At 45.0% G+C, this 10,582-nt stretch overlaps 1 protein-coding gene across 5 annotated transcripts in view; it reads right to left on the bottom strand.

The window, feature by feature from the left end:
• Positions 1-2,334: 2,334 nt before the first annotated feature.
• The window catches only part of APPL2 (adaptor protein, phosphotyrosine interacting with PH domain and leucine zipper 2), a 59,314-nt gene continuing 51,066 nt past the window's right edge, over positions 2,335-10,582 (bottom strand). For 4 of the 5 annotated variants that reach the window (XM_084796291.1, XM_084796293.1, XM_084796289.1 and 1 more), the window contains 6 exons: positions 10,409-10,461; positions 7,967-8,141; positions 6,666-6,702; positions 6,286-6,426; positions 4,399-4,446; positions 2,335-3,379 (listed from right to left, as the gene is read on the bottom strand). In XM_084796291.1, coding sequence (XP_084652417.1) covers positions 3,245-3,379; positions 4,399-4,446; positions 6,286-6,426; positions 6,666-6,702; positions 7,967-8,141; positions 10,409-10,461 — 589 coding nt within the window. In that variant the 3' untranslated portion in view covers positions 2,335-3,244. The remainder of the gene's footprint in view (positions 3,380-4,398; positions 4,447-6,285; positions 6,427-6,665; positions 6,703-7,966; positions 8,142-10,408; positions 10,462-10,582) is intronic. The other variant, XM_084796290.1, reaches the window with a different exon arrangement.

Here is a 10,582-nt window from a genome sequence, read left to right as displayed (position 1 = left end):
GGCTTGGCTAGAAGCCTCCAGCAGGAATGGGAACAGTGCTGCTCCCATTTATCATTAAGGTAGGCATGAGGGGGGATTTAAAAACCCATAACACTATATATATGTATATGATTTATTCAACAGTGTTTAATCTTTTTTTTTTTTTTTTTTTTTTTTTTTTGAGACAGGGTTTCTCTGTGTAGCCTTTGCTGTCCTGGACTCACTTTGTAGACCAGGCTGGCCTCGAACTCACAGAGATTTGCCTGCCTCTGCCTCCCGAGTGTGTGACCATGCCTGATTAGTGTTTAATAAATCTGAATAAAAAGTAACTTAAAGAAGGCAGTCTGAGGGTGAAGGCTAGCCCCACACTGGGAACGGACGTCGGCAGCCAGCTGGCTTCTACAAAAGTCCTCCTCTCCTTTCAATGGGCACACGGTAATCTTCACGTGCTTTTAGTGCATTAGTGTGAGTGTGGTAAGGTGAGACAGAGGACCTGTCTGAGTCCCAGGCTCACCACCTACCTTGAGAAGTCCACACAGCAGCTCCACCTCCTGTGGGGTCTGGTAGTAATCTGTCCTGCTTTTCACGCCTATTTTCCCAAGTAATACAGTTGAGTTAATGAAATGGTCTAGTCTGAGTCTATGCCTTCCGTTCAGTATTCTCAAGTTCTTTCATGTTGGTCCATAGCTATAGTTTTCCTTCTCTCAAGTCTGGTTACATGCATGCCGATGTTTTTGTTGTTTTTTCTTCTGTTGATAATAACTGGGTTTCTGTATCTGGGCTAGTATGATTATGTTCAGACATGCTCTGAGGCATGGGTGCTGCTGGGATAGGTGGATTTTGGATTGCACTGTAGAACATGGACTGACCCCCATGCCTTTTGTGGGTAAGATCCACTGCTTCCTCCTGCCATCTTTTACATTTATGTCTTCCGCTTCCTGGTCACTTGTTTCCAAGCCCTTGTAACCTATGAAATCTTTTATTTTATGTATTTAGGTACTTGGTCTTGTATGTTTGGTTGTCTTTGCTCAGTTAATATTTCATTCTGTCATGGCCTTTGGATAGTTAGTTTCAGTATAGTCTTATGTTTAGCTGAGGGCTTGAATGGCGTATTTAACCAGTCTGTGTAGTGCTTTAGTGGGTCTTGCAGTGTGTAGCCTAGGAATTGAACTTGTTCAGGATAGGCAGCTGCTAATGCCTCTGAGCCAGAGCCCCAGTGGGCTGCTTTAGTTTGCAGCTTAGCTGTCACTGAACTTCATCTCCTTAAGCCCTTAGTGAAAAGCTATGAGCAAGGAAAGTTTAGATGAGAGAACTGTAGACTTAGACTTTTCACAAACCTACTTTAGGGTTCGTAAATGCCTTTATCTCCCTTCGAAACTCCCAACCCTAGGTAGGAGAGAGAGGGTTAGAAGAGGGAAAACAGAGGACGTAGACCTCTTTACTACTTCTGGCTGGGAAGCGTTGTCGGGTTCTTTATGGGGCTGTGCCAATCTGAGTGTCATCAGCAAATGCAGCAGGCAGCCCTCCATCAGTCTCCCTGAGGCTCTCCTTTTTATGCCCTTCAGAGTCCTCAGAATTCAACAAACTCCAGCTGGCAAAGTCCGTACCCCTGCACGAGGCATTTATCAGCACAGCCCAAACTAAAATCCCACCCTTGGGATTAAAGCAAAAACATCTGAGTTTACAAAGAGACCAAAACTTCCATGACACGGAACAGTTGTGCTACAGAAACGTATAAGGTATTTGTGAACTAATTTTAAGCTATATAATTTCAGATTAATTTAGGCCAGCTTGCTGGATTTGATGCACATATCAAAAGGGTGGGTCCTCCTAACCTTTCATGGTATCCTAGTTTTGGGTGGTAAAAAGGTTTTTTTGTCATCTCTTTCTTTGTGGTTTATGCACTTGTAAGAGTTGTGTGTGAGCATATCTGCACTCGAGAGGTTTGTTTGGTGTCTTCTTTTGCTCTCCACTTTATTGAGAAAGGTTCTCTAACTAAAATGGACCTTACTGATTATTGGGGTTCCAGAAGACTGAACTTGCATGGCCAGCAGGCTCATCTCAGTTCCTTTTACTTGCACAGCAAGCACTTTACCCTTGGAGCCAGCCTCTAGCCCCTATGTTTTTTGAGACAAGATTTTTTTGTTTAGCCCAGGCTGGCCTTAAACTCATCCTCCTTCAGCCCCAAGTACTGGAAATGTAGGTGTGCCACTGTCACTGATACCCAGACATGATGACACCTGTACCTCCAGCTGTCAGTCAGAAGCAGGACTGCAAGGCCAGCCTGGGCCACATAGCAAGACTTTCATTTTCTTCTAGGGATGGTCTATAAATTAACCACAGTAAGCAAAGAAAGAGATGGAACAGTAATTTTTATTGCTAAATTATTACAAAGATAGGTTGTTGAAGTTGGTTACAATTAAGTATGCTGCATGATCTCAAGATCTTTATCTCTGTTTCATAATTAGGAATGGTAGGAAATTGGTCTCCAGGAACCAGAAACATCAGGGCATCAGGGTAGAAGCTGGAACTTCACACCGAGCCCACTTGAAGCCAGCTGAGCTTCAAGTGAGCTTTTGTAAAATTAATTGGTCCCTTTGAGGAAGTTCTGGCTCAGAAGAAACAGGAACTAGTAGAGCTGTCCCTTGCTCACAATGACTAGCCATGAAAAGTAGCCACATCTAAGAAGACCTGAAGCTTTTGAGTGAAAGCTGGTTCAGGAAGGTTCTGTTGTGAAGATTTGCTGTCTGCTAGTGTTGTGAGACCAAATTGCATAGCAGTGCCATGAGGTCCAGATGTGAGACCAGTTGTTATAAATACACAATCTTCAGAATGATAGGCACTTAAAAACTAAGTAAAATATAAAAATAGATCATATTAATAGGAGCTATTTAGTACTTTTTAACATTGTAAATCCAGGGCTTTGCCATTTTAAAAAAAGGATTCTAGAAACAAGTGATGCCATCCAAATAAAGTGAACAATGCATTTTTATAGCTCACATTCTGGGTACCCAACAGTACAGTCTGAAGCAAAGACTTACCACAGAGCACCTAAAATAGCATTTGTAGATGGGCAGTCAGCTGTCACCCATTTCTTACTGTTTCCCTCCCAAGTTTCTGTGCCAAGGCATCCAAGGGTACAGTCCACACGAGATTGTCGGTGCTCTAAAATCAGGTCAGTGTGCCTGTACGTCAGAGAAGGTGAAAACCCCTTAAGGAGATGGCTCTCCTTCCCGTGCGCTCTGACCCCAGGTGCCCAAGTGAGTTATGCTTCAGATTCTGCGCCTCTGTTTTCACTTGGACTTCCGCCAGTGCCATCTGGTTGATCGGTTAACAGTACATATTTTCCATCATTGGTTAGTGGTATAGACAGCATTAATCGAGCCAGTGCTTCTGGATCCTGAAGTTAAGAGAGTTAAGAGACGGGGGAGAAAGAAAAAGCTTAAGATGCACTTCAACCCCCTGTGCTGTAGCCCCGTTCCGCCTAACTAGCCTCTGGGCTGTCATCTGAAGTCATGCAAAGGGGTTACTCTACATCTAAGCTGCTTTCCTCTTGGCCAAAGCATGACTAATGCATCCAGTTTATGATCTCTTCCTGGGTCTATGGGGCAACACCGAGCTTGTCATCTATATCTTTAATCTCCCTTTTTGTTATTCTTCTTGTATTGTGTATCAGGATTTGGCAAAAGCTCTGCAGGAACCCACTCTGCACATTTGTCCTCATACTGCTCAGGGTGGTTTTTCTACAACAATTGAGTTTAGTAATCAGACTGCAACAAATCTACATGGCAAGTATGTGCACTTCTGACCTAGGCCCTCATATTCTAACCTGCAGGCCTTCCTGCTCTCTTGGGCGAACAGAAGCTTAAAAATGATTTCAAAAGCTTCTTTGGTGAATAAAAGATGATAAGATGTTGAATAACATGGGGGGGGTCTCAGTCTCTGTTGTTGTCACTAGTGCTAGTGGTTGTGAGTACTTGGTGGTGGTGGGGCTGTTGTTCTTCCAGACAAGGCCTCTCTGTGTAGCCCTGGTTGTCCTGGACTCACTTTGTAGACCAGGCTGGCCTCGAACACACAGCGATATGCCTGACTCTGCCTTCTGAGTGCTGGGATTAAAGGTGTGTGCCATCATGCACTGCTGATCCTTAAGTCTGAATTAAGTTTGTACCTTAACTTCAAAGAGAAGAACTCTAGCCAGCTTGCAAGCAAGAAAGTTAGTAGAGTGAGGCTGCAGCAGTGCTGTTCAGTGAACAAGAGGAAAGGCACGGGACGGGACGGAAGAGTCACTTGAGCATACAGATCTCGTTAGAGAGTGTGAGAAAAATCCCAAAGGAGCACAGAGCATCAGTTTTCTTTTTGAGACTCTGACTGTGCCTACAAATGTCTTGGTTATTGAACCAGTGCTAAAATGAAGCTTACCTTTTGAACCTCAATAATTTCTTTCCCCAAATTAATGGCATAACATATCTATAAAAGACAAGAAAAATCATGTTTGGCAAAGGTAAAAAAATAGATATAAACATTATAGAAAACATTGTGATCTGAGGAGCATGGTGAGGCAACTGCCTGCTCACACCCAGATGGGGAGTTAGGGCCTGGCTGCAGGAGCCTTGTTCAAAGGTACTGTTAACGGCATACAGACGTAGCTCAGGAAGACCCAAGTTTACCGCTGTTTACAATTCTCAGAGGACCCCCCACACCCCACATGTTCATATACACAGTGGAAAAATAAATACGTAATGAAAGGACGGACTGTCTTTGATAAAGTCTATAACAGTTTCGATGTTCTTTCCTTGGCTTCCTCTGACACGATTTTCTTTTTAACTTATTTTTTTAAAATTCACTTTACATCCCAATCATAGCCTCTTCTCTCATCTCCTCCCAGTCCTGCCCCATTCCCATAGTCCTGAGAGAAGGGGGGCCCTTCTCCCCTACCAACTGACCCCAGCCTGTCAGGTCTCATCAGGGACTGCCTGAATCCTCTTCCTCTGTGGCCTGGTAAGGTACCCTGCCAGAGTTAAGTGACCAATGTGCAGATAACAGAGGCCATGGCAGGGATAGCCCCTGCTCCTCTTACTAGGGGACCTCAATAGAGACTGAGCTGCCTATTGGCTACATCTGAGCAGGAGGCCTAGGTCTTCTCCATGCATGGCCTTGTTTGGTGCATCAATCTTTGCTGGGCCCCCTGGACCCAGATTTGTTGATTCTGTGGGTCTTGTGGAGCTCCTGTCACCTCCAGGTTCTTCTGTCCCCCAACCCTTCCATAAGACTCCCTGCACTCTGTGCAAAGTTTGGCTGAGATTCAGCTTCTTTGAGCTGCTGCTGGGTGGAGTCTTTCAGAGGACATCTATGGTAGGCTCCAGTCCTGTACCTCTTCAACTGCTTCCAGTGTCTATTTAATTTTCCTTCTATTTTTTGTTTTTTTGAGACAGGGCTTCTCTGTGTAGCCTTGGCTGTCCTTGACTCACTTTGTAGACTGGCCTCGAACTCAAAGCAATCTACCTGCCTCCCAAGTACTGGGATTAAAAGGCGTGCGCCACCATGGCCTGGCGCCCTTCTATTATGTGTGTATGTGTGTTCTTAAGATTTCTTTATTATTATGTATACAATGATCTATCTGCATGTATACCTGCAGGCCAGAGAGGACATCAGATCACATTATAGATGGTTGGGAGACACCATGTGGTTGCTGGGAATCAAACTCAGGACATCTGGAGGACCAGTCAGTGCCCTTAACCTCTGAGCCATCTCTCCAGCCCTCTTATGTGTTAATTTCTTTAAAACTGGCTCTTAAACCTCTGGGTCAAGACCCTTTGGGGGTTAAGCAACCCTTACACAGGGTCACCTAAGACCATCTGATCATAACAGTTAACAAAATTACAGTTATGAAGTAGCAACATTGTATTAAAGGGTTGCAGCATTAGGAAGGTTGACGACCACTGCTTTAAAGAACAAATTAAAGTGCTTTTTAGCATTTCATGATACCAAACATACCTAGTTGTTAGGATTGTTAACCTTTCAGTGGGGCCTTCTTAGAAGGTATTACTGTTTGAGTGTATGGATGGTGGCAGGAATAATTAACCAGTTAGACATTCAGAGGCATAGTGACAATCTCAAGCCTTATCAGCCGGGTGTAGTGGCAGTCCTGTCATCCAACACTCAGGGAAGCAGAGGCAGGCGGATCTCTGAGTTCCAGGACAGCCAAGGCTACACAGAGAAACCGTGTCTCAAAACAACACAAAAACAAAAATAGCCTTATTGAGGTGGGGGGGGGGGCAGGGGAGCAGATGGACAGACACAAAGTACCTTTTCTCCTTCTGAGTTGCTTTCAAAAATATATGTGCTCAGAGACTCTTCTCCTGTGGATTCCGGCACTCGGATGACAAAGCCAACCAGTCTTTTGTTTTCTTGATGAGCAGCAAATTGTGTGACACTGGTAAGTTCAAACTTTATTTTTGGGAGGGAGGAGTGAGGTAGTGGGGGAGAGACAGGACAAGGGGACAGAATGAATAATCACACAACTGGAATTTAAAAAACAAAATTATTTTCTATTGAAAAGTTGAAGGTTGTGCTATAGGGGGATGGAACGCTCATGTAACTTGGCAAACAATCCTGTGCCTAGGCTGGTCCCCAGGGGACAGAGGAGAGCTGAGGTATGATAAGATGAAGATGTAGCAGGTACTTACACAGGCCCTTGACACTTGAGTCTGAGGATCTATTAACCTGAAATTATAAGAGACTCATTATCACACACACGGTGGGCAGACTTATATCTCAGAAGAGTTTATAGACGCTCATCATGAAACACACAGATCCCCCGTGTGGAACGTGGCCTGGCCGAGGAGAAGACGAGACGGTCCTATGTGAGCCTGTGCTGTGGTTTCTGCCTGTGCTGAACCAGTGCTAATGCCCAAGGTACCTGGCGTAGAAGATTCCATAGCAAACGGGAAGAGTAAATCCTCGTGTGGCTTCTCTAGTTCTCACGTACAGCATGTCTTGTGTGGCCTTCGCTTCCATACAGATACTCACTATAACAACCTTAACTGTCCTGGAGTGCTGAAACAGCTTGAGGGAGGAGTGCTGAGAGAACAGTGAAGGGTTTTGACTAAACTCTGTGTGTGTGGCTATGATTCCAAAGGCCATCAAGGGAGATGGGCTGGCTCAGTGGATGAGGACACTTGCTCTGGGTTAAAGTTGGGGCTGGGAGCTTCTGGCTCATTGAGACCTAAGGGCTAAGGTAGCGAGCAGTAGCAGCAGATGTCTTTATGTGGTCTCCACACGTGCCCAAGGAGCACACTACACACCTAAAAGAATACATTTTGAATGCTTGGTTTTTAATGTTTCAAGTATTGTCTGATAACGCGGATGTATCTTGGCCTGCACTAGAGAATCTGCTACTACTGTAAACAGATACAGTTCTATCATGTGTTTCAGTATGGAATCATACTTATTATTGAGGGACTGACTCATATAATTTCTAAAAATAGTGCTCTGAAATGACAGCATAGCATTGGCATCATTACGGACAGTCCAGGCTGGACATTGCTAACCTGAAAACTTATGTTAGAAATGTGCAGACATAACACCACAGTGAGAAATTCCAGACTATAAAACCTGATATCTGGTACAAGAATATTAAAAATATTTTGCATAGGAACTATATGTGTAAGGTACAAATAAAACAATTTTTATGTGTAAAATTGGGCCCCCACCTCTAGGATATATATAAAAATTTGAAGAAAAAAAAAAGAACAAAGTCAGGAAGACTGCTGGTCCTAAGCAATTCCAGTAAGGAATACCCAATCTGTATTCACTAATAACCGGAACCTTATGACAGGGTTCTTGCAGGCTTCCATCCTCCTGCCTAGTCTGCCATGTGCTGGGATCGCATTCTGCACCCACCCAGTCCTCTAGCACCAACCTTCCAGGTGGGTAAATTCTCCCCCCCCAGGGAATCAGGTCAAAGTCTGAAAGGAACTGCACGTACCTCAGCGTTTGACTCGTCACCATCAGGTGGGATTCTGTCGTGCGGAAGATGTTGTGAATGGCTCGAGCGGCCAGCACTTGTCTCATTGCTTCATAGATCACTTCGGTAGTGCTGTCTGTCTTAACTGCCATTGAGCCCAAAAAGCGAACGATGAACATCTGCTGCAACAGAGAGTCTGCAAGAGACATGCGCCACTCAGGGTCACACGCCCGCGGCGATGTCCTGCCAGCAGCAGCAGCCTGCGAGCAGGGAAGACCTGGGGCTCACTTTCTACCCCAAGTTTTCAGCATGGCTTTAACAAGCCCAGCATTATGAAAGAAAGCTCTGTCTGACTCTTTAGTGTCTGTCTGTCTGTCTGTCTCAGACGGAAAGACTTGTCCTTGTTTTCCCAGCTGTAAGATGAGAATGGAGAAGCAGGTGGCAGCTTGTTACTGCGTCGCCATGAGCATTTCGCACTAGCTCTCAGAAACCCGCTGGGCCGCACTTAGCCATGCACAGAGCTAAAGTGACATTCCACAAACTAACAGCAGACTCAAGCAGTTTGCTCATTGTAAAGACTGCCAGTGTGCGTGCATGCGTGCGTCTTTGACACCAGCTACCCACACGTATTCAGAGTGGACCCAGGGCTTTGTGCACGTTATGCAAGTGTTCTAGCCCTGGGTTGCATCCCCAGCTCTCAGAAGTTGCCCAGGCTGGGCTCAGACTTAAGCTGTAACCCAAGCAAGTCATAAACTTGGGGCTTTTTAATTTTTAAGCTAACTCTTCCATTCATTCAATGTGTATTGGTGTTTTGCCTGCGTGTATGTAGTAGAGCACGTGCATGCGGTGCCCTTGTGGGCCAGAAGAGGGCATCAGTCCTCCTGGAACTGAAATTACAGCTGCTTGTCAGCCACCATGTGGGCACTGAGCCCAGGTCTTCTGTAAGAGCAGCTAGCCCACTTAACCACAGAGCCGTCTCTCCCTACCCACCATGATCCTCTTGTTTCCCAAAGAGCTGCTATTACAGGTCGGATGATTGGCACAATCTGACAACACTGAGCAACAACTGAAAGATGATTAAAAGACCCCATTGTTTAAGAATGAGCCTCTTTCCCCACCCTTTGTTTAAAGAAATACAGTGTTAAAAACATTGTATGACATGTTACAAATGGTAACTTTCTGTGGTATGTAATGGGCCTTTTTCTTTCAAGTCAGGGTTTCTCTGTATAGCCCTGGCTGTCTTGGAACTTGCTGCATAGATCAGGCTGGCTTTGAACTCAGAGATCTCCCTGCCTCTGAGTGCTGGGGATTAAAGGTGTGCGCCACATGTGCAGGTCTAGAGTCACTTTTACATAAAGTATTTTTCTTTATTTGAGGAAGGGTCATGCTACATAGACAAGGTTGGTCTTGAACTCAGTGATCCCTATCTCAGTCTTTCCATTCTGGGATTATTGGGCCCATCATACCCAGCTGAACCTTAAATTCTGTGTGGACTGTGCAAAGTCAGCTACGTATATGGAGCCAATTTTAAAGCAGGTTGCTAATAAAACAACAAAACCTTACCCAAATTTTTTTTCAAAAGCTTAATTTAATTTTATGTGTATAAGGTCTTTCTTGCATGTATGTGTATGCGCCTGTGGAAGCCAGAGACGGTGTCAGATCCCTGAACTGGAGTTAGAGGCAGTTATAAGCCTCTATATAGGTGCTGGAGAATACTAAATGTGCTTAACTGCTCAGTTCTCTCTCGACACGTTTATGCAAATTTAAAATAGAATTTTATGTGTACCTGTGAGTACCTTTTTAGGCATGTGCACCTGTGCAGCCTGGTGCATGCTGCAGCCTGAATCATCCGGTGCTAGGGTCACAATGGTTGTGAGCTGCCCTGTGGTAATGGGAACTGAACTCCACCTCATGCCCTCAGTGGTAGCTGAGGACTGGTGAGCCACCTCCTCCTGTAAATTCTGAAGTAGTACTAAGCCTGAGGGGACTCGTTAGGGAGCGCTCCCTTCTAGTAAGAGCCTGAGATTCCCATCAGGAAGCTGGAGTAGAGGGCCTGGGAGTGCTTCCTTACTGAAACTGTCCTGTTTCCAGAAGCCGTGTCATTGAATCAGGCCTTGAATTAATTCCCTGATCCTCCTGTCAGCTTCCCTAATGATGGATTATAGGTGCTTGCTACACCTCAGCTACCAAAGTTCTGCTGTAATTATGGCCATTTATTTTTCTTCCTCTTTGAAAATATGCTTTTTTGGGATTTGATAGATTTAGATTTGATAGTATTTCTGGGCAGGAACTTCAAAGAGGGCATGTTATGGCTAAAGCTAAGACACCTTAAACACCTTCCTTTTGTCCAGGTTTTCATGGAAAAAAACGGGAGGGTCAAATCTGAATTCTTACACCGCACCTTAGCTCTAGCACATGGCTTCTCACCTTCAAGGGCCAAAGAGTGTGGAACTGGGCACATACCTTCTGCTTCAGGGAACGACTCGTCCTCCGTTTCACCAAAAGGGTTGATGCGCCTAGGGGAACAGCCAGAGGTCAGCAGTCCTGACAGCTGCAGCTAACAACATGCTTAGCACTTGAGCTCTTAGTCAGGTTATCACAGTAGCGGTCTTTGGTGGTGAGTAAAGACAGACACAC

Source organism: Acomys minous (genome assembly GCF_964271855.1).
Source record: "Acomys minous genome assembly, chromosome: 9".
Classification (NCBI taxonomy): Eukaryota; Metazoa; Chordata; class Mammalia; order Rodentia; family Muridae; genus Acomys; species Acomys minous.
Note: the sequence above shows the minus strand (reverse complement) of the source record. Positions and strands in the feature narration are given on the sequence as shown.